We start from the raw sequence: 25,445 nt of genomic DNA, 5'->3' as shown, positions 1-25,445 counted from the left end.
TTGATACCAGGTGAGTAGAATTTTGTACCGCAGAGGTGGTCTTTCCAGTGAAAGGACGCAGGATTTCAGACAAAAAACGAGCTAGTTTGTAGGTGGGGGAGCTGATAGTAGAGACTATGGGACGAAGAGGTGTATCAACTTTATGTATTTTTGGTAAGCCGTATAATCTTGGTGGCCTGGCAGCAGAAGGTTTCAACGAAAACTGTTTAGATTGATCAATTAATGCGGTTGAATCAGAAATTATTTTGTTGGTTTGTGTGACGAGGCTGTTGGTGGGTTCTCTTTTTATTTTTGTATAACTACCATCGTCGAGTAATTCTTTAATTTTGTTGTTGTATTCTATTTTATCGATGATGACAGTAGCATTGCCTTTGTCAGCTGAGAGAACTACAATATCATTCCTCTTTTTTAATTTATATAATTCAAAACGCTCATCTTTGCTGAGGTTGCTAGCTGGCATCTTAGCGTTTTTGAGGGTTGCAGCGATTTCAGATCTTGCTACGTCTGCAGCGATGTGACCCAGGCCCCTGAGAGCAACGTCTACTTAGGCAATTATATCATTAACTGGTATGTGTTTAGGTGTGACTGCAAAGTTTAGACCTTTAGCTAAAACGGATTTCAGACCATCGGAAATAGAACTGTTACAGCGATTAATTACGACTTTATTAACGTCTAACTTTTTGGTGTGTGGGTCCGGTCTTTTGCTGAAGAGGAGGTTAAATTTGGAAATCAGGTTTTCCTTACATTTAGTCGACATAGTAGCAGCTGAAGAGGCAGTCATATTGTCTACATGTTCCCAATCCGATGTGGACATTATTGCCGTCAATGATAAGTGTGATTTGTAGAGTGTCTTGTCTAACTGATCTAGTTCTGTGCGTATAAGTCTGATTTATGCAAACCGACACACCTGATGATGACCGTTTGAGTTATGGTCGAAACGTCGTGAAAATTTTTTTTATTGTTTTATATATATTTTGTTATTTTGTTGTTTCTCTTCAATGTGACTTTACCGAAAAAACTAAGAATATGAATAAATTATGTTAATGAGCCCAGCCCATATGTCGAGGGAAGGGGCGTGGCTGCTGAACCCGTCGCAATAAACTCTCGACGGCTTCAACAAATACATTGTTAATGAACCGCCAGTCACTGGGCGTAGCTTTGCCCAAATAAGGATTGCCACTGGATTGATATCAGCAGTGACCCAAGCGGAGGTGACGTCACGTTCAAGAGCGCCGTGGACGGGGTTGGGGGAGTGTGAATACCTTGGTGACATGACGTCACTATCGAGGTACACCTCCCGCTGGCACTTCATGCCGATGAGGTCATGGGGGATGGAGTTTAAGTTGATTTAGATTCATTTTCCATTGCCCCCTCCCTTGAGTGCGTGAACTCAGCAACAACAACGTGGACATTATTGTGTATACGTACACACTGTGTACACTTTGAGGCCACGTGAAGCGTCAAAGGCTCGCTGGAAGGAGGAAGTCGCGTGACAGACTCAGCAGTTGCGATGGGTTAACTGACGGATGGCTATCGATTAGAAATCACATATCCCCGAGTCTCACCTGTGAGTGGCACCGCCTCACGCTGTTGTGGATCCCCACGTGGCTCGGAGCCTCAAAAGCTCCGTGACTCCTGGGTGGTGATACAAAGACAAAGATCCCCCGTGTAGCCTTAACAGACTGTTGGGGCAAGTGCTGTTAGCAAGTAGCAGCGCCACCTATGAAGGCCGGAACGGTACACGAGGGGGTGGGTGGCCAGCACCGTGCCCGACCGCCTTTGTCTCCCCAGTAGCGATGTTTACACACCGCAGCAGGTACTCACTTGAGGCTCAGACGACCTAGGGGAGGCCCAGAACCGGTTAAAATAATCGTCACTGGGTGTTGGCTGTGAGCGGGAATCAAACTCGGGTCGTTATGTTCGTAGAGCAGCGTACTAACTGCTAGACTACCGCCACACACGTTACACACACACACAGTACACACACACAGTACACACACAGTACACACACACACAGTACACACACACACACAGCACACACACAGTACACACACACAGTACACACACACGATGCACACGCACGACACACACGCACAGTACACACACACACGCACAGTACACACGCACGGCACGCACACACACACGCACAGTACACACACATGCACAGTACACACACGCACGACACACACACACGCATGGTACACACACACGCACAGTACACACACATGCACAGTACACACACACGCACAGTACACACACACGCACACACACACTCACAGTACACACACATGCACGGTACACACACACACGCACGGTACACACACACGCACAGTACACACACACGCACAGTACACACACACGGTACACACACACAAGGTACACACACACACAGTACACACACACACAGTACACATACACGGTACACACACACGACACGCACGGTACACACACACGCAGTACACACACACACACAGTACACACGCATAGTACACACACACGCACGGTACACACACGCACACCACACACACACACAGTACACACGCACAGTACACACACACAGTACACGACACACACGCACGGCACGCCCACACTCCTTCCGTCACGTGACTAAGGTTGACGTGCCGCCCCGTCTCCCGAGGTGACCTCTTGGCTCTCTCGTCTCTCCACGACACGTGGATTCATTTCTTACTCTTACCTAGAAACCTCATTGTCTGTCTGTCTGTGTGGACGCAACTTGCGAGGAATTGTACTCACAAACTGTGGGGTTTACGTTTCAAATAAAGTGCCCAGATACCACGCGATAAGCCCCGTGGTGAGCCAGTCCTATTCCTATTTCCAATCCGTCAACTTGAAAGTAGTTAAATTAACAATTTATTACTAATCTCCATATATATATACCAAAGGCAAAGTTGTGAATGTGTGCGTCTGTTCAAAATGTTTAGCGTACTTCCCGACACGCACCAAGCTTGAAATTTGTCATGTGGGTAATTTCCAGACTGTACACCATGCAAACATTATAAAAATAGACTTTTGTATATTTTTTTTGGGGGGGCGCAATAATGTATAAGCATGAAAACACCACGATACATAGGACTTACTTTGATTAGAATCTTGGAATTGATTGTGTACATGTTGAAATTGTTAAATGAGCATTTTGAGCACACTGCTGTTTTAATAAATGTTCATGATTCTGAGAATATAAGTGTAATTCTGAGCATCATAATGACCACATTGGAATTGTCATCATGAATGGGGGTGCAATGATTTTTTATAGCAATAGGAATGCGGTTTTGAGCAGGACTATTGATATTTCGGAATCATTTATGACAATAGATTGATGATTTTGTTTTGCTCATCAATCAGGATACTGTTAATGATGCGCATGCCCATAAATTGTTGAAATGACTAGAAATGCAAGTTGTGTATACTCTCCAACCCCATTCCTCTACCTACCCATTCCCTTGACGGGCTCCGTGCCCACTTAAAACCCATGGTGGTGATGATTCCACCTCTCGCTGTAACAATCAAAGCACCTCCAACTTCTGAATGCAAAGGTGCTGGTTGGTGCAACGCCAAAACACATCGTCAACGCCGCTCCCAAGCCCGCCCTACGTTAGTTACATCGTTATAATCAACAAAATAAAAAGTTCCACAGAGGAAACTAAAATGACATTACGCAATCCCCAAAGTCGCACGCGGTCGGCTACACGACTCGGAGAACAGCGTCAGACTTCAAGACTTGCATCGCCATCATCATCATTCTTCCTCTCCACAAGTCATCGCACGTCAATATTCAACAAGCTGCACACACGTGCAAGTAACCTCTCGACCCGCCACCTGCACAGTTAACGCGATCAGACCCGGGGGTCAAATTAAAATTGTGTCTTTGGTGACGTATTACAATCGGTGTCATTTTAATGATGTACGTGCAGCAACTGCTGTACGTACATCGAATTATATCATTGACAACGGGGTCCGCTTTTGCGATATCTGCGTGCGGTCTTTTAATTATATAGATACGTAGTCAGTTCATTAGTATGGGGTTCCTCTATAGGGAATTGTAATTGTAAAATGTATTACTTAATAATACGATTCCAGGCCGCACTTAGCTTGTAGCAGTCAGAGCAGTTAAAATGACTGTACATGTGTAGGTATGAAATAAAATAAATTTTATTTAAATAAAATTCAATTTTATTTATTAAAACATTTCATTTAATTTAACGTAGGTATAAAATAAATTTAAATAAAATAAATTTAATTTAAATAAAATAATTTAATTTATTTAAAATTTAATTTAACGTAGGTATGAAATAAAATTAATTTAAATAATGTAATTTATTTTAAAAATTAAATTAAACGTAGGCATTAAATAAATGTAATTTAAATAAATTTAATTTATAAAAAAAATCAATTTAATTTAACGTAGCAATGAAACAAAATAAATACATTTTAATTTATTACAAATTTAAATTAAATTTAACGTAGGTATAAAATATATTTTAATTAAATTATTTTTTTTAAATCAAATTTAACGTAGGTATAAAATAAAATGTAATTAAATTAAATACATTTTATTTTCTACCTCAGTGACTTCACCGAAAGACGCAAAGAGTGTGGACCCACGTGACATCAAGGCTGTCCTAGTCTAGGCAAGGCCTCAGGGTGTACCGGGCCTTTCACAACAACAGCCGCAGCAACAACGGTTCTCTTGAGAAAATGCTTTTAAAATAAAAAAGTCAACGTAGCTTACCTTGACACTCGCGAACTTTAATGATTAAAATAATTAAAACAAAACTAAACACTCACACGCACATGGGCGCGCGGCGTTCAGCGTGTAGGGCATTAAAAATGGTAGCGTCCTCCCCGCGATCTGATTGGTCGCCGCATGCCAAAGTGGGGAGGGGGGGAGGGCCAGCGATCCGATTGGTCGAGAGGCAAACCTGGGCGCGTCTCCGGCGGTGGTGCGCAGCGATTGGTCAACGGTTGCCCTATGCTAATTAATTTTAATCTGTATGCTAATGCAGTATATTTATCCATACTCATTAAGTTTAATGTTTATCCTAAATTAGTTACAAATGTATGCTCGTTTAGTTAACATTCTATGATAGTATCGTTATATTTTTTTATGCTATAACAGCAGTGCATATTGCTGTGGTGGTACCTGCTATGATTACAGCAGTGCATACTGACTGTGGTGGTACCTGCTACCTCTCCTTCTTTCCACAGAGCTACAAGACAACCAGAGTCTAGTCGTCCTACACATCGTCAGCAAGATGGATGAGGTGAGCTACGTCTGGCTGTGTGTGGCGCCGAGCGTGAAGATTTTCTTCTCTTCTGCAGCGTGCGTCCACGTCAACTTTCACCATCAAGTGCGCCCAGACTCCTCCACGGCTCCGCTGCCTCTCCTGCCCTCGTCCTCCTGCTTCCGCTCCGTCCGATCGCCCCCCTCTCCTCCCGCCCCTTGCCGTCTCTCTTCACACGCGCACTCCGACCTCCCTCGCCTTCCACGTCAGGAGGTACGCCCGAGATCACTCGTCCTGCCCGCACCAGCGGCTCACCCATCGTCTGACCGCGTCTCCGTTCACGCAGGTAAGGGCACCATCACGGCGTAGCGGTTAGTGGCGCTGCGCCATTCTCGCTCACGGCCAATACCAGCGACAATTAGGGGCCGTCCGTGAATGACGTCACGCACCTAGAGGGGGGGGGCGGGGTCAGACGTTTGTGACGATGTGTGACAAGGGGGGGGGGGGGGGGGTTTGAGAAACGTGACGTCACATCAAATTGCGCAACTTTAAATAAATATAAACACGTTCTACTTGATTAAATAGACTTTGTAATGTTTTCTACCTACAACATCAGAGTGCTGCGCTACATTAAATACGCACTACAATGACAATAGTTTAAAGGGATTTGAAGCATGTTTTTTTTTGGGGGGGGGAGGGGGTCAGAACTTTGTGACGTCATAATTGAGGGGGAGGGGTCTGACTTTGTGTGACGTCGTGTGACGTCGTGTGACGATGGGGGGTCAAAAATCCTCTAAAATCACGTGACGTCATTTAAGGTCGGCCCCTTACCTGAAGCAGTCCTGAGCGTCACTTAGGTGGACTCAGCCATAATTAAGGAGGTGGTGAGGTGGGTGGGGGTGCTAACATCAGAATTTGAGAGACGAGCGGCCAGCCGTGGTTCTGTCCACACCAGCCCCTGGTGTTGTTCCATTGCGACCCTCACCGGTGCTCGCTAACAGCGCACGCCCAGTGGGAGTCGATGAGTCCGTGGGTTTCTGTGCGAGTCCGTGGGTCCATGTGTGGGTCTGTGGATGCGTCAGTCTACATTGGGGAGCCTTTGTCTTTGCAGTTTGGGGACTAGTGCAGCACTAGTGTGTAGTAGTGTATAGTAGTGTAGTGTATAGTGTAGTGTATAGTGTAGTATATAGTGTAGTATATAGTGTAGTGTATAGTGTAGTGTAAAGTATAGTGTATAGTGTAGTGTATAGTAGTGTATAGTGGAGTGTATAGTAGTGTATAGTAGTGTAGTGTATAGTGTAGTGTATAGTAGTGTATAGTGTAGTGTATAGTAGCATAGTGTATAGTGTAGCGTATAGTAGTATATAGTGTAGTGTATAATAGTGTTTAGTGTAGTGTATAGTGTAGTGTATAGTAGTGTAGTGTATAGTGTAGTGTATAGTAGTGGAGTGTATAGTAGTGTAGTGTATAGTGTAGTGTATAGTGTATAGTTTAGTATAGTGTAGTGTATAGTCTATAGTAGTGTATAGTGTAGTGTATAGTGTAGTGTATAGTTTAGTATACTAGTTATCACGTGACTAGTGTAGCTATACAGGTGGTGACCACACTCGTGCGTGCATCTCCACTCGTCCGTGTTTGCAAGTAAGCGCTCGTGTGTGTATGTGCACCCGCGTGTTTGTTCGTGTCTGTATGTACGCACACTGTTGCACATGGTTCGCTCGTGTGGGTGTGTAGTGGAACGCACTAATGAAAACGTTGCCTCGTTACGCGGTAAATGATGCGGCACAACAGGAGGGAACTGCAGGGATGAGGCTCTCCACTCTTGGTGCTGTGAATTAAAACAGCGCCAGGGTGGAGAATCCTGTCCCTACAGCTCGTAGCTGTGACGGAGCGAGAGTGATCAGCGGACAGCCACCATGGTTGCCAGGTAAGGGGAGACTTCACCCGGAACTCGCCTCCACACGTGTTCCCCGTGAACATTGTCGCAATAAACGTACGATCAGGAATCTTTAAAATATCAGATCTTTGTCGTTCCGCAAGAATATTAACGCTCAAACTCGTATCGAACTCTTCATGAATTCACTTGGTCAAACAGTTCAGGTACTCGGCAAAGCATTTCACCACCCGGTATGCAACAGTTAAACAATCTACTCCAAATCAACACCGAAATGTCAAATTATCATCCACCATTGACTTCCACATCGATGGAAGCCATTTGCCATGACGTCCAAGCCATTAAACACCGGAACAACGAACGTGCCATTCAAATACATCTTTAAACCCATTATATGAAGTACTTTGTATTAAACAATAACTAAATAATAGAAACACGTTTACAATATTGAGCGAAGTTATAGTCACGGACTTTTTACAACTTTATCTCAACAGGACAACAAAAGCTCAGATATATGGTTCATAATAAATGAATCAATCTGATTGAAATCATCAACTGGCTAAACACTTTTCGATTTCAACATCACCTTATAAAAGAATAACATTTTAAATATAAGCACACAACTTTATCTATCTGTGATGAGCGCTGCACTTTCTGTCGTTTTCATGCAGGGGGCGCTGCAAACCTACGCACCCCCTGCATGGACGACGGAGGCGCAGGGACAGACGTTCGATTACTTTGGAATCGATCTGCAGACAGCGGTATTCTCGCACGGCCAGCAGCTCCGTGTCGCCTTATTTCGATCCCACAATCCCAAACAGGTGAAAGTCAGCATCGAACCGAACCCCCGGCAAGGCCATCTACATAACGTTGAGAGAAAATTCACTCGAAATGTCCTTTTCAATGAAGTCTTCCAGATGTAAATTGATACAAGCTTTTAATGAAGAAATAAAATTATCTAATTCAAAACACAACACAATTCAAAGATGTTTCATTTTAAAACTTCAAAACGGAGTATGGGGTACTTGCGTGAATGCGTCCTTCGTTTGCAAATGTTGTGACTTTCCTGGCCTGAAGGCCGTCAATGTGTTGGACCATTATTGGTGCACAGCGTCTCAACAACAGCAGTGGGGTTTGCTTCATCCAATAGGTACGAACATCCAGACGTCAATCAGCAAGGCACATTTCTAGTCCCAGTTAGACAAAATCTACATAAACACGTAAGACAAAACTACAATTCGTGTTGTAGAGAATGTACCTCCTCCTATACGTGTAACTTTTAAGTGGTATGCCTTGTAACTGATGAATGATCCGAGCGTGCTACCTATTTTAAAGACAATGCGTTGCTCCAGATGCTTCGTGGAACACAAAAACACCATTTGACCTGTATCACAAGAACAACGGGTCCCACCTGAGTTCTCTGTACAGGTTACTTCCAAACAGACACGCACACTTTGTCCTAACATCACTTATTCAATGTTTTACCCTTACAGATCAAATGTTACAAGTATGCACAAAATCAAACAAGTATTCATTCTAAATTATTGACAGGCATATTAACAAAATTGGATTACTTCAGTGAAATATACTGCATCACGTTACATTGTATTAACAAGCTTTAAAAAAAAAGTTGCACAGTCTGCTTCACAGTGTATGTAAAACATACTATTGTGTCATTCAAAACGAGTAGACCATTGCATGCTGGCATCTGAGTGAAAATGTAGCAAATTCTAAACATTACTTACAAACTACACAACTGAGATGACACATCAATCATCGCCCCCTACTGACAGGCTCTTGTCCACATGCAGGCCGGTGCAGGGCCACCACCTTGTGCCACACAGGGACAGCTGCTACTTGGGGATGCTCTTCGAGCGTTTGAGATGAGATACAAAACTCTGAGTTGCTGAGACGATTAAGCAAGCACCATGTAAAAGCAATTATGATAACATAGTGAATTTTTCGATTTAAAGCTTTCGTGACTGCAATGATTCATCTTCTTTGGTTCTTTCGGTAAAGTCACGTAGAATGAGAATAAAATAATAAATTGATAAAATAAAATAACACAATAATATTCTCACGACGTTTCGGCCACAACACAAGCGGCCTTCATCAGGTGAAGGGACGAGACTGTCCTACCAGACAGTGAGAATATTATTGTGTTATTTTATTTTATCAATTTATTATTTTATTCTCATTCTACGTGACTTTACCGAAAGAACCAAAGAAAAAAACATAGTGAATGCTTGGGAGCTTATTGGCTCTTGCTCCTGGTTAGAGATCTACCCAACCCACGGGCCCACAAAGTGTTCAACTTCACATTCCTGTCATTAAAGGCCTGTGACAAAGGTGCATCTATTGTAGCGACATCGTCTCTGGCTTACACATCTACCGGGTCTCCACTTGACTTTGTATTGTCTAGGAGCAAGTCCACCCGCACCTTCACTTCCACAAACTGCTGGGAGTTGCCTCACTCTGACTCACAGTCAGAATTCTCCTCCTGCTTCACGATGTGAAGGTCCCATTTTGGAGTTGAATCTTCATCTTCACATTTTACCTTCACTTCTTCGCTCATCACTTCTTCATATTTCACCTCGATACCTTTAAAAGTGTCCAAGCTGGGATTTTCGTCCGGTTCGTGTTTCATGAGGGATGGGCTCATTGTGGCACTTTGACTTTCACAAGCTGATTTCAGACTCCGACTCCGCTCCTTGTGGATCTTCCGATGCTTTTGTGTTCTCTGGTGTCTTCGAAGATTTGATGAATCTGCAAACGGCTTCCTGCACAGAGTACACCTGAAGGGTTTCTCTCCCGTGTGTGTTCTCTGGTGTTTTACAAGAGCAGATGACTGTGCAAACGCCTTCACGCACACACTGCACTTGAAGGGTTTCTCTCTCGTGTGTGTTCTCTGGTGTACTTCAAGATTTGATGAACGTGCAAACGCCTTCCCGCACAGAGTGCACCTGAAAGGTTTCTCTCCCGTGTGTGTTCTCTGGTGTTTTTTAAGAGCAGATGACTGTGAAAATGCCTTCCCACAAACACTGCACTTGAAGGGTTTCTCTCCCGTGTGTGTTCTCTGGTGTAATACGAGATTAGATGACCGTGAAAATGCCTTCACGCACACATTGCACTTGAAGGGTTTCTCTCCCGTGTGTGTTCTCTGGTGTGTTACAAGATTACTTGACTGTGTAAACGCCATCCTGCACATCGTGCACCTGAAGGGTTTCTCTCCCGTGTGTGTTCTCCGGTGTGTTACAAGATCAGATGACTGTGCAAATGCCTTCACGCACACACTGCACTTGTAGGGTTTGTCTCCCGTGTGTATTCTCTGGTGTTTTACAAGATTACATGACTGTGTAAACGCCATCCCGCACATCGTGCACCTGAAGGGTTTCTCTCCCGTATGTGTTCTCTGGTGTGTTACAAGATTACATGACTGTGTAAACGCCTTCACGCACACACTGCACTTGAAGGGTTTCTCTCCTGTGTGTGTTCTCTGGTGTTTTTTAAGAGTAGATAAATCTGAAAATGCCTTCCCACACACAGTGCACTTGAAGGGTTTCTCTCCCGTGTGCGTTCTCTGGTGGTTCTGAAAAACTGATGGCCATGCAAAAGCCTTGTTACACACAGTACATTTGAAGGGTTTCTCTCCTGTGTGACTTCTCTGGTGCCGTGTCAGATTTCCAGTCCGGTCCGTGCTGTATGCACGCTGGTCGCATTGTTGACTTGTCGTACCGAGCTGCGCTGAGTGCCTTTGCTCCATCAGACCAATTCTGCAGAGAAAGCGTCAGCTGCAGACAGAAAAAAAGAATATCCACACCATCTACACGTCAGGCACAGAGGAATGCACACGTGACTTACACGTCTATACTTATTAATATATTCATGATGTAGTGAAAAAGTTTCCCAAATTCATCAGATTTGATGAACGTGCAAACGCCTTCCTGCACAGAGTGCACCTGAAGGGTTTCTCTCCACGTGCTGTTATGGCACACAATGAGAGGGAAAATGTCATGAATATGCCTGGAAGCCTTCATATCTTCAAGATGAATGTTAACCCAAAACTCTAAGCACACAATTTCGGCTGTCTGACTACAAAGGAATATTTATGAGAGCTAAATTCAGCTGACATAGCAAAGGGTGTTGAAAACAATACTATTTGTGTTATGCATAAATGCATAAATTAATGTTCAATCGCAACTTAGAGTTGTGAATCCAGGCTCAGATGTCCTTGAATGCTGGGGATGAACAGATCCGACTTCAGCTGCATGTGTGTGCTGTGTTCACCTCCTGTTTCCATTCGTATAAAGAGTTCCAGAGGAAAACAAAAATAAACTATTGTTTTGATATAACCTCCGTGTTCAACAGAGTTAATAGCCTTTACTGCAAACACAAACTTGACACTGTCACACACTGCCATGAGTAAACAGGTGGTGGTGTGACCAGCACCATGCCTGGCCACCTTCATCTGCTCAGCATTAATTCTTCCTCACTCCACCAAGTAATGAATCGAGGATCAATCAACATAGCCGAGGCTATCCGTGTCTCTGTCTCTCTCTCCCCGTGGTGAAGGTGGTCCCCTCCACACATTCAGAGTCAACAGCGGCACGCGCTTAGCGTCTTTGACCGATAGCTACATTGACACACGTATTGTTGGTTCTTTCAGTAAAGTCACGTAGATAGAAAATAAAAATAACAGTGTTGCGATCGAAACGTCGTGGGTTTATTACTTTATTATTTTTTTTCATTTTTTATTATTATTTTATTTTCTATCTACGTGACTTTACCGAAAGAACCAAGAATATTCATTCCTGCAGTCACCAAAGTTTTAAGTCAAAACATTCACACACGTTGACAAAGCCTCACCTTGTGTTGTTGTGGGCAGGTCGCTTCTGATAACAAGAGCGGTATAGCAGCTCAAGCGGGCTTGGCCTGGTGAAAAAAAATTAAAACTGCGTGAATATTGACAATAAAACAAAGTTACAAAGTGGCGAGCCGGGTGAAGACAAATTAAACTTAAGAGAGATAATTAAAGTGAACGCAATCAGGCGAGGGCAGGAGGCAAGGCCCCGCGTGGCTAGGCCCCGCGTTGTAAAGTTCCAACCTGGACATCGATTCCCATGCTCGCTGCTACTCAACTGACATCCCTACGAGAGAGAGCGAGGCTTTACCTTGGTAAACAACAACAACAACCACAACCACCACCACAACGATGATAATTTCTCACCTCGGATTTCAGTGCAAGCGCGCACACGGCAGCTTCCTGTTGCCTCGCGACAGAAGGAAGTAGTATTACGTCACTTCCCTCCCACGAGAGGCTCTGTAACTGAATAAATTATGTGAATGAGGCCGGCCCATATGTCGAGCGATGGGGGCGTGGGCGCTGAACCCGTCGCAATAAACTCGCGACGGCTTTAACAGAAACATTATGTTAATGAGCTACCAGTCACTGGGCGTAGCTTTGCCCAAATAAGGATTGCCACTGGAACGATATCGGCAGTGACGCAAACGGAGGTGACGTCACGCTCAAGAGCGCGGTGGACGGGGGAGGGATGAATACCTTGGTGACATGACGTCACTATCGAGGTACACCTCCCCCTGGCGTTTCACGCCGATGAGGTAATGCAGAGTGGTGACGTCACAGAGTTGGAGTTTAAGTTGATTTTGATTCATTTTCCATTGCTCCCTCCCTTGGGTGTGTGAGCTCAGCAACAACAACGTGGACATTATTGTGTATACAGTGTGTATACTATGTGTGTACACTGTGTGTATACACTGTGTGTGTCACTGTGTGTCACTGTGTGTACACTGTGTGTGTACCCTGCGTGTGTACACTGTGTGTGTCACTGTGTGTGTGTACACTGTGTGTATATATACACTGTGTGTGTACCCTGTGTGTGTACACTGTGTATATACTGTATGTACACTGTGTGTACACTGTGTGTGTACTGTTTGTGTACACTGTATACACTGTGTGTGTACACTGTGTGTATAAACTGTGTGTGTACACTGTGTACATTGTGGGTGTACACTGTGTGTACATTGTGTGTATACACTGTGTGTGTACACTGTGTGTATATTGTGTTTGTGTACACTGTGTGTGTGTACACTGTGTGTATACACTGTGTGTGTGTACACTGTGTGTGTCCGCATTGAACCGAACCCCCGGCAAGGCCATCTACTTAATGACGAGAGAAAATTCACACGAAATGTCCTTTTCAATGAAGTCTTCCAGATGTAAATGGAAACAAGCTTTTAATGAAGAAATAAAATCATCTAAATCAAAACACAACACAATTCAAAGATGTTTCATTTTAAAACTTCAAAACGGAGCATGGGGTACTTGCGTGAATGCGTCCTTCGTGTGCAAATGTTGTGACTTTCCTGGCCTGAAGGCCGTCAATGTGTTGGACCATTAAATGGTGCACAGCGTCTCAACAACAGCAGTGGGGTTTGCTTCAACCGATAGGTAACGAACATCCAGACGTGAATCAGCAAGGACCATTCCTAGCCCTAGTTAGACAAAATCTACGTCAACACGCAAGACAAAACTACAATTCGTGTTGTAGAGAATGTACCTCCTCCTATACGTGTAACTTGTAAGTGGTATGCCTTGTAACTGATGAATGATCCGAGCGTGCTTCCTATTTCAAAGACGATGAGTTGCTCCAGAGGCAGACGCTTCGTGAAACACAAAAGTACCCTTTGACCTGTATCACAAGAACAACGGGTCTCACCTGAGTTCTCTGTACAGGTTACTTCCAAACACACACACACTTTGTCCTAACATCACTTATTCAATGTTTGACCCTCAGACAAAATGTTACATGCATGCGCACAATCAGACACGGTATTCATTCTAAATTATTGACAGGCATATTAACAAAATAGAATTTCTACAGCGAAATTGACTGCATCACGTTACATCGTATTAACAAGAAGTTATTTTACAAATACGCACCGTCTGCTTAACCGTGCATGTACAACGTACTATTGTTGCGTCATTCAAAACGAGCAGGCCGTTGCATGCTGGCGCCTGGGTCAAAATGTAGCAAATTCAAACCATTACGCTACAAATAATAGATGACGGCACTTCGATGGCAACACAAGCAATCGTCATCAGGTGGGACAAGCACAGCAGCAAGAAGAAGAAACTGCTGGAGTAGGCGCCTACTACTTCAGCAGTTTCTCTTGCTGTGGTTGTCCCACCTGATGACGATTGCTTGTGTTGTGATCTAAACGCCGTGATCTATTATGTTTCTACCCACGTGGTGACTTTACCGAAATAACTCAAGAGTGTGGATTCCTGCAGTCACGACAGCTTCGAATCAAGATTGCCTACAAACTACACAACTGAGATGACGCATCAATCATCGCCCCCTACTGACAGGCTCTTGTCCACATGCAGGCCGGTGCAGGGCCACCACCTTGTGCCACACAGGGGCAGCTGCTACTTGGGGATGCTCTTCGAGTGTTTCAGACGAGGTACGACACGAAACTTTGAGTTGTTGAGGCGATAAAGCAAGCACCGTGTAAATGCAATTGTTATAACATAGTGAATGCTTGGGAGCTTATTGTCTCTCGCTCCTGGTTACAGATCTACCCAACCCATGGGCCCACAAAGTGTTCAACTTCACGTTCTTGTCATTAAAGGCCTGTGACGAAGGTGCATCTATTGGAGCAACATCGTCTCTGGCTTACACATCTACCGGGTCTCCACTTGACTTTTTGGATTGCCTCGGAGGAAGTCCACCCACACCTCCACTTCCACAAACTGCTGGGAGTTGCCTCACTCTGCCTCACAGTCAGAATTCTCCTCCTGCTTCACGATGTGAAGGTCCCATTTTGGAGTTGAATCTTCACCTTCACATTTTACTTTCACTTCTTCGCTCTTCACCATCACCTCTTCACATTTCACCATCACCTCTTCATATTTCACCTTCACTTCTTCATATTTCACCTCGATACCTTCATAAGTGTCCAAGCTGGGATTTTCTTCCGGTTCGTGTTTCATGAGGGATGGGCTCATTGCGGCACTTTGACTTTCACAAGCTGATTTCAGACGCCACTCCTTGTGGATCTTCTGATGCTTCTGTGTTCTCTGGTGTACTTGAAGATTTGATGAATGTGCAAATGTCTTCCCGCAAACACTGCACTTGAAGGGTTTCTCTCCCGTGTGTGTCCTCTGGTGTTTTTTAAGAGCAGATGACTGTGAAAATGCCTTCCCACACAGTGTGCACTTGAAGGGTTTCTCCCCCGTGTGTGTTCTCTGGTGTGTTTTAAGAGCAGATAACTGTGAAAATGGCTTCCCACACACACTGCACTTGAAGGGTTTCTCTCCCGTGTGTGTTCTATGGTGTTTTTTAAGAGCAGATGACCGTGAAAATGCCTTCCTACAAACACTGCACTTAAAGGGTTTCTCTCCCGTGTGTGTTTTCTGGTGTCTTTGAAGATTATATGAATCTGGAAATGCCTTCCAACAGTGCACTTGAAGGGTTTCTCTCCCGTGTGTGTTCTCTGGTGTGTTTTAAGACAAGATGACCGTGAAAATGCATTCCCACACACACTGCACTTGAAGGGTTTCTCTCCCGTGTGTGTTCTCTGGTGTCTTTGAAGATTATATGAATATTGAAATGCCTTCCCACACACACTGCACTTGAAGGGTTTCTCTCCCGTGTGTGTTCTCTGGTGTGTTTTAAGAGTAGATAAATCTGAAAATGTCTTCCCACACACACTGCACTTGAAGGGTTTCTCACCCGTGTGTGTTCTCTGGTGTGTTTGAAGAGCAGATGACCATGAAAATGTCTTCCCACACACACTGCACCTGAAGGGTTTCTCTCCCGTGTGTGTTCTCTGGTGTGTTTTAAGAGCACATGACCATGAAAATGCCTTCACACACACACTGCACCTGAAGGGTTTCTCTCTTGTGTGTGTTCTCTGGTGTTTTTTAAGAGTATATGAATCTGAAAATGTCTTCCCACACACACTGCACCTGAAGGGTTTCTCTCCCGTGTGTGTTCTCTGGTGTGTTACAAGAGGAGATGACTGTGAAAATGTCTTCCCACACACACTGCACCTGAAGGGTTTCTCTCCTGTGTGTGTTCTCTGGTGTTTTTTAAGAGTAGATGAATCTGAAAATGTCTTCCCACACACACTGCACCTGAAGGGTTTCTCTCCCGTGTGTGTTCTCTGGTGTGTTTTCAGAGCAAATGAATCTGAAAATGCCTTGTCACACACAGTACATTTGAAGGGTTTCCCTCCTGTGCGAGTTCTCTGGTGCTGTGTCAAATTTCCAGTCCGATCCGTGCTGTATGCACGCTGGTCGCATTGTTGACTTGTCGTACCGAGCTGCTGCACTGAGGGCCTTTGCTCCATCAGACCAGCGTCAGCTGCAGACAGAAAATAAGAATATCCACACCATCTACACGTCAGTATCGAGCCATGGAGGAATGCATATATACAGTCACACGTGACTTACACGTCTATATTCATTCATATATTCACGACTAGCTGTACTACGCGGCTTCGCCCGGGACTTGGATCCACCACGTCCGGCCGCCTTTGTCTCCCCAGTGGCGATGTTCACACCACAGCAGTTACTCGTTTGAGGCTGAGTCGACCTAGAGGAGGCCCAGAAGCGGTTCAAATAATCGTCGCCGGTGGTGGCCGTGAGCGGGAATCGAACTTGGGTCGCCGGGTAGCGCTAACCGCTACACTACAATGCGTTACTCTTCCACACACACACAAACTGACCCACACAGACACACACACACACACAGACACACACAGACACATACAGACACACAGACACACACAGACATACACAACGCTAACCACTACACTACAATGCGTGACGCTTCCACATGCGAGGGTCACGTGACAGATTTGACGTCACAGCTCACTTGCCGTGCAAAAAATCTATACATTATTGAGCTCCCCCCCCCCCCCCGCTAAAACAACACAAAAGTGTATTTGTATAATGTTTGCACGGTGGACAGTCTGGAAAGTACCCACATGGCAAATTTCCAGTTTGTTGCATGTCGGGAAGTACGCTAAACATTTTGAACAGACAACACACACAATCACAACTTTGCCTTTTATATATATTTGGAGAAGCAATGAAAAACTTTCCCAAATTCATCACGCGGTTTCAGTTTTTAGATTTTCAGTTTGATTTATTTTGGTTATAGTCCCGTGAGCCATTCGGCTCTTGAATCGGGTGCAACCACAACAAGCAACAAAACAAAAACACGACCAAGCAAATCATCTTACAGTGACTATGTGTGACTGTGCAAACAGCACTGTCATGGCATGCAATGAGGGCAAATGTCACAAACATTCCTGTAAGCCCTCGCATCTTCAACATTAATGTTGCCATAGAAACGTTGTGGGGTGTTTTGCTTCATTTAAAAAAGAAAAATAATCATTTTATTTTAATTTCATTTTCTATCTACGTGACTTCACCGCAAGAACCAAGAATATTAATTCCTGCAGTCACCAAAGTTTTAAGTCAAAACATTCACACGTTGACAAAGCCTCACCTTGTGTTGTTGTGGGCAGGTCTCTTCTGATAACAAGAGCGGTATAGCAGCTCAAGCGGGCTTGGCCTGCTAACAAAAGAAAATAAAAACTGCGTGAATATTTACAATAAAACAAAGTTACAAAGTGGCGAGCCGGGTGAAGACAAATTAAACTTAAGCGAGATCATTAAAGTGAATGCAATCAGGCGAGGGCAGGAGGCAAGGCCCCGCGTGGCTAGGCCCCGCGTTGTAAAGTTCCAACCTGCTACTCAACTGACATCCCTACGAGAGAGGCTCTACCTTGGTAAACAACAACAACCACCACCACGAGAATTTCTCACCTCGGATTTCAGTGCAAGCGCGGATCGGAAGCCTCCTGTTACCTCGCGATGTCACGCGGTAGCAGGGAACATGACGTCACTTCCCGGGTAAGAGACACTTCCCTCCCATGAGCCGCTCTGTAACTGAATAAATTATGTTAATGAGTCCGACCCATATGTCGAGGGATGGGGCGTGGCTGCTGAACCCGTCGCAATAAACGGCTTCAACGGATACATTATGTTAATGAACCGCCAGTCACTGGGCGTAGCTTTGCCCAAATAAGGATTGCCACTGGATTGATATCGGCAGTGACCCAAGCGGAGGTGACGTCACGCTCAAGAGCGCTGTGGACGGGGTTGGGGGAGTGTGAATACCTTGGTGACATGACGTCACTAGCGAGGTACACCTCCCGCTGGCACTTCATGCTGATGAGGTCATGCTGACTGGTGACGTCACAGAGCGGGGATGGAGTTTAAGTTGATTTAGCTTCATTTTCCATTGTCCCCCTCCCTTGGGTGCGTGACCTCAGCAACAACAACGTGGACATTATTGTGTATATACTGTGTGTGTGTACGTACACACTGTGTGTGTACGTACACACACACACACTGTGTGTGTGTACACTGTGTATGTGTACGTACACAGTGTACGTACGTACACACACACTGTGTGTGCGTACGTACACATACACACACAGTGTGTACGTACAGTGTGTGTACGTACACACTGTGTGTGTGTAGTGGAGGGCAAAGGCGGTGCATTGGCCAGTCATCTGAGTCAGTAGACCCATGGCATCTTCTCATCAATTTATTTTTTTAAATGTATTATTTTTATTTGTTATTAGTATTAACTTTTTCATTTTTAAATCTTTTATTTTGTTTATTTTTTGTTTTCTATCTACGTGACTTTACCGAAAGAACCAGGAATATGGTAGCGCATTCTCTATTTGTTGCAGAGGTTCAAAGTTCAAATCCGACAGGCACACCTGGCTACCCCAGTAACATTCACCACAATATGCGCTGTCTGCTTAACAGCGGATGTCAAACAAACCACTGTGTCACTCACAACGCACATTGCATGTTGGTGTCACGGTCAAAATTGTGGCAATTCCAGTAACACTATCCAGAAACTCCACAAGCGAGATGACGCGTCAATGATCGCCCCCTACCGACAGACTCATGTCCACGTGCAGGCCGGTGCAGGGCCACCTTGTGCCACACAGGGGCAGCTGCCACTAGGGGGCGCCCTTCCATTGTTTGAGATGAGGTTCGATACGAAACACCGAGTTGCTGAGGCAATTAGGCAAGCGACTTATGAGTGCAAATATTGTTTATAACGTAGTGAATGCTTGGGATCTTGTCTCTCGCTCCTGCTCACAGATTTACCCAGCCCACTGCTCCACAGATACCAGCCGCTCCTCCTGGGCAGGTTCGGTTACGTACGGTGCGAAATAAGTTCCAGATACACAGAGACTCACACAGAGACCCATAGATTAACACGGTTGGCTAGGTATGGTGCGAAAGAAGTTATATACACACACAGAGACCCATGGATTAACACGGTTGGCTACGTACGGTGCGAAAGTTACAGATAAACAAGTTTGAGTCGCGGGCCGTGGAAGTTGACCGGGCGCGTGTTGCTGACAGTCGTTGAATACGGTTGGATAGACGCTGATGGAGACACACACACACAGACAAGACAGGCGGACAGACACAGACAAGAGGAACACAGAGATGACAGAGAGACACAGGCAGAGAGAAACACAGAGGCAAACAGATGACACAGACGGACAGAGACAGAGAGATGTTGAATCGAACACACTGAACTCGCTCCATTGAAAGAGATTCCTCGATCTTCGCAATGCCTGGAAGTCGTTCTTATTTTTATTGATTTAATTGCGTGTGGTGTGTACGTGCAAGCAATGTGGGATATCGATGTACGCAGATATGAACAAGATCAGCTGACAAGACGTCTTTAATTTAATCGGTCTCTCCACTAAACAAAGGAATGTTGAACACGAAATATAAATCCCATGGCCTTCGTGCGAGTCCATAATTACTGCAGCATTGCTTCAGTGGAAGCCAACTGTGGACCGGTTTTGGTGGACACTGTGTGTGTACACTGTGTGTGTGTGTACACTGTGTGTGTGTGTACACTGTGTGTACACTATGTGTGTGTGTGTACACTGTGTATATACACTGTGTGTGTACACTATGTGTGTGTACACTGTGTGTGTGTGTACACTGTGTGCAAGCCAACTGTGGACCGGTTTTGGTGGACAATGTCTCAACAGCAGTGGGGCTTGCTTCAAGCCATGGTTGTGAACATCCAGACGTTAATCAGCTAGGAGCATTTATAGTCCAAGTTCGACAAAATCTACGTCAACACGTAAGACAAAATTATAATTCGTGTTGCAGAGAATGTATCTCCTCTACGTGTAACTTTAAGGTGGTATGCCTTGTAACTGATGAATGATCCGAGTGTGCTTCCTATGTCAAAGACAATGAGTTGCTCCAGATGCTTCCTGAAACACAAAAGTACCCTTTGACCTGTATCACAAGAACAACGGGTCTCACCTGAGTTCTCTGTACAGGTTACTTCCAAAAACACACGCACTTTGTCCTAACATCACTTATTCAATATTTGACCCTTATAAAAAATAAAGTGATGCATGTACACACAAAATCAGACAAGTGTTCATTCTAAATTTCGATTTAAAGCTTTCGTGACTGCAAGGATTCATCTTAAGTCACGTAGAATGAGAATATGAGAATAAAATAATAAATTAATAAACTAACACAATAAAGCTATTTCTATGACCAGTCTATTTCTATGACCAGTCACAAGCTAATCACTCAGCTATTTCAATGCAAAATTCTCCTGTTTTATATGTAAACCCCTTTGTCAAGGTGCCTCACCTCTCTAAACCAGCTTAAAAGACGCTACGAATATTAACAGCGTTCATTGAAGCTCTGTCGTCCCGACAGGTCTGTTCCTTTCAACCTGTCGGCCACTTGTGTTGTGGCCGAAACGTCGTGAGAATTTTATTGTGATATTTTATTAATTTATTAATTTATTCTCATTCTACGTGACTTTACCGAAAGAACCAAAGAAGATGTTCATTCTAAATTATTGACTGGAATTTTAACAAAATTTAATTACTGCAGTGAAGTCTACTGCATCAGATAACATCTGATTAAAAAGCTATTTAAAAAAATATGCACCGTCAGCTAAACAGTGGATGTAAAACATACTATTGTGTCATTCAAAACGAGTAGGCCATTGCATGCTGGCGAATTCTAAACATTAGCGACAAATTACAAAACTGAGATGAAACATCAATCATCGCCCCCTACTGACAGCCTCTTGTTCACATACTCTTTGGTTCTTTCAGTAAAGTCACGTAGGTAGAAAAAATAATAATAGATCACGATGTTTCGATCGTAACACAAGCGGTCGTCCTCAGGCGGAAAAAATAAATGCAGGCCCGTGCAGGGCCACCACCCTGTGCCACACAGGGGCAGCTGCTACTTGGGGATGCTCTTCGAGTGTTTCAGACGAGATACAAAACTCCGAGTTGCCGAGGCGATTAAGCAAGCACCGAGTAAATGTAATTATTATAACATAGTGAATGCTTGGGGGCTTCTTGGCTCTCACTCCTGGTCAGAGATCTCCCCAATCCACGGGTCCACAAAGACTGGCCGCTCGCTCTTACTCTGCAGGTTGAACCTAGGAATTGAGTGTTCAACTTCACATTCTTTTCATTAAAGGCCTGTGACAAAGGTGCATCTATTGTAGTGACCGTCTCAAGCTTACACATCTATCGGGTCTCCATTTGACTTTGTATTGTCTAGGAGCAAGTCCACCCACACCTCCACTTCCATGAATTGCTGGGAGTTGCCTCGCTCTGCCTCAGTCAGAATTCTCCTCCTGCTTTACGTTGCCTCCATCAATGTGAAGGTCCGATTTTGGAGTTGAATCTTCATCTTCACATTTCACCATCACCTCTTCCCTCTTCACCATTACCTCTTCATATTTCACAATCACCTCTTCATATTTCACCTCGATACCTTTAAAAGTGTCCAAGTTGGGATTTTCTTCCGGTTCGTGTTTCATGAGGGATGGGCTCATTGCGGCACTTTGACTTTCACAAGCTGATTTCAGACTCCACTCCTTGCAGATCTTCTGATGCTTCTGTGTTCTCTGGTGTACTTGAAGATTTTATGAATGTGCAAACGCCTTCCTGCAGAGTGCACCTGAAGGGTTTCTCTCCTGTGTGTATTCTCTGGTGTGTTACAAGATGAGATGACTTTGCAAACGCCTTCCCACACACACTGCACTTGAAGGGTTTCTCTCCCGTGTGTGTTCTCTGGTGTACTTTAAGATGTGGTGACTGTGAAAACGCCTTCCCGCACAGAGTGCACTTGAAGGGTTTCTCTCCCGTGTGTGTTCTCTCGTGTACTTCAAGATTTGATGACTGTGCAAACATCATCCCGCACAAAATGCACCTGAAGGGTTTCTCTCCTGTGTGTGTTCTCTGGTGTTTTTTAAGAACAGATGACTGTGAAAATGCCTTCCCACACACAGTGCACTTGAATGGTTTCTCTCCTGTGTGTGTTCTCTGGTGTTTTTTAAGAACAGCTGACTGTGAAAATGCCTTCCCACACACAGTGCACTTGAAGGGTTTCTCTCCCGTGTGTGTTCTCTGGTGTCTTTGCAGATTTGATGAATGTGCAAACGCCTTCGCACACATCGTGCACCTGAAGGGTTTCACTCTCGTGTATGTTCTCTGGTGTGTTACAAGAGCAGATGAACGTGCAAATGCCTTCCCACACACACTGCACTTGAAGGGTTTATCTCCCGTGTGTGTTCTCTGGAGGGTCTGAAGAACTGATGGCCATGCAAATGCCTTCCCAGACACAGTGCACTTAAAGGGTTTCTCTCCTGTGTGTGTTCTCTGATGTACTTGAAGATGTGGGGACTGTGAAAATGCCTTCCCACACACAGTGCACTTGAAGGGTTTCACTCCCGTGTGTGTTCTCTGGTGTGCTACAAGAGTAGATGAATGTGCAAACGCCTTCCCACACACACTGCACTTGAAGGGTTTATCTCCCGTGTGTGTTCTCTGGTGTTCTACAAGAGCAGATGAACGTGCAAACGCCTTCTCACACATACTGCACTTGAAGGGTTTCTCTCCTGTGTGAGTTCTCTCGTGCCGTGTGAAATCTCCAGTACGATCCGTGCTGTATGCACACCGGTCGCATTGGAGCCTTGTCCTACCGAGCTGCGCTGAGTGCATTTGCTCCATGAGACCAATGACCAATTCTGCGGAGGAAGCGTCAGAGGAAGCGTCAGCTGCAGACAGAAAAAAATAATATCCACACCATCTACACGTCAGTATTGAGGCACAGAGGAATGCATATATAGTCACATGTGACTTACACGTCTATACTTATTCATATATTCAGGATGTAGTAAAAACGTTTCCCAAATTCATCACAGGGCTGTTATGGCACACAATGAGAGGGCAAATGGTTATAAATATGCCTGGAAGCCCTCGTATCTTCAAAATGAATGTTCACCCAAAACTTCGAGCACACAATTTCAGCTGTCTGGCTACAAAAGGAATATTTATGAAAGCTAAATACAGCTGACATAGCAAAGGGTGTTGAAAACAATACCATTTGTGTTATGCATAAATTAATGTTCAATCGCAACTTAGAGGTGTGAATCCAGGCTCAGATGTCATTGAATGCTGGGGATGAACAGTTCCGACTTCAGCTGAATGTGTGTGCTGTGTTCACATCCTGTTTCCATTCTTACAAAGAGTTCCAGAGGAAAACAAAAATAAACTATTGTTTTGATATAACTTCCGTGTTCAATAGAGTTAATAGACTTTACTTCAAACACAAACTTGACACTGTCACACACTGGCAGTGGCGTGTCTAGAATCATGCCTGGCCACCTTCATCTGCTTGGCATGAATGCTTCCTCACTCTACCAAGTAATTAATCGAGGATCAACGAACATAGCCGAGGCTAACTGGAGTTTGCGTGTCGCTCTCCGTGGTGAGATGTTAACTACCTCACCCGGTATACAGGTAGTCGTGGGTTCAATCCCGACCCTGAGGCCTGCTGTATATTTGGAGTTTGCGCGTCTCTCCGTATAGCGTCTTTGACCGATAGACATTGACACACGTATTCTTGTTGATTTCGGTGAAGTTACGTAGATAGAAAATAACAATAACAGATAATACAATTACATTAAATAAAGACCACTTGTGTTGCGATCAAAACAACGTGAGTTGTTTTACTTTATTTGCAATTATTTTTTTGTTATTTTCATTTAATTTTCTATCTACGTGACTTTACCGAAAGAACCAAGAATATTCATTCCTGCAGTCACCAAAGTTGTAAGTCAAAACATTCACACACGTTGACAAAGCCTCACCTTGTGTTGTTGTGGGCAGGTCGCTTCTGATAACAAGAGCGGTATAGCAGCTCAAGCGGGCTTGGCCTGGTGAAAAAAATAAAAACTGCGTGAATATTTACAATAAAACAAAGTTACAAAGTGGCGAGCCGGGTGAAGACAAATTAAACTTAAGCGAGATAATTAAAGTAAACGCAATCAGGCGAGGGCAGGAGGCAAGGCCCCGCGTGGCTAGGCCCCGCGTTGTAAAGTTCCAACCTGGACATCGATTCCCATGCTCGCTGCTACTCAACTGACATCCCTACGAGAGAGAGAGGCTCTACCTTGGTAAACAACAACAACCACCACCATAACAACCACACCCGCAATGAGAATTTCTCACCTCGGACTTCAGAACAGGAAGCGATAGCTTGTGTCAATGTATCTATAGCTTCCTGTTACCTCGTGACGTCACGCGGCAGCAGGTGACATGACGTCACTTCCGGAAAACGAGACACGCCCCTCCCACAATGAGCTGCTTCGTAAATAGAGTATGATTAAATTATGTTAATGTCCCATCCGATACATATTGTAGGTGCTAAACCCGTCGCAATAAACTCGCGACAGCTTTAACGGACACATTATGTTAATGAGCCGCCAGTCACTGGGCGTAGCTTTGCACCACACGGGCTAGGCCGCAGGCTTTCGGCCGTCCGCTCCCTTTGAGCCGCTGCGATTTTTTATTTTATTATTTTTAATCGTGATTTAGTGTGCCGTGTGTATAATGTGTACACGTGTGTATAATGTATGTGTGTAATGTGTACAAGTGTGTGTATAATGTATGTGTGTAATGTGTACAAGTGTGTGTATAATGTATGTGGTAATGTGTACAAGTGTGTATTATGTATGTGTATAATGTGTACATGCGTGTATAATGTGTTCATGTGTATATGTGTATCATGTGTATAAGTGTGTGTATAGGTCTATGTATAATGTATGTGTGTATATGAAGTGTGTATATTGCGCACTGTGTTGGTGTATACTGTTGAGAAGAGTTGA

At 44.4% G+C, this 25,445-nt stretch overlaps 1 protein-coding gene across 1 annotated transcript in view; it reads right to left on the bottom strand.

The window, feature by feature from the left end:
• Positions 1–25,445, bottom strand: part of LOC142908618 (uncharacterized) — a 61,132-nt gene that overhangs the window by 12,248 nt on the left and 23,439 nt on the right. Inside the window, exons 2-3 of the mRNA XM_076059385.1 lie at positions 15,672–16,326; positions 15,248–15,600 (exon numbers count right to left, since the gene is read on the bottom strand). Of these exons, the coding sequence (XP_075915500.1) occupies positions 15,248–15,600; positions 15,672–16,326 (1,008 nt within the window). The remainder of the gene's footprint in view (positions 1–15,247; positions 15,601–15,671; positions 16,327–25,445) is intronic.

The sequence above is a fragment of the Petromyzon marinus genome, unplaced genomic scaffold, assembly GCF_048934315.1.
Source record: "Petromyzon marinus isolate PM22_M1 ecotype Great Lakes invasive population unplaced genomic scaffold, UKy_Petmar_22M1.pri1.0 PM_G_Scaffold_10, whole genome shotgun sequence".
In the NCBI taxonomy this organism is placed as follows: Eukaryota; Metazoa; Chordata; class Hyperoartia; order Petromyzontiformes; family Petromyzontidae; genus Petromyzon; species Petromyzon marinus.
Note: the sequence above shows the minus strand (reverse complement) of the source record. Positions and strands in the feature narration are given on the sequence as shown.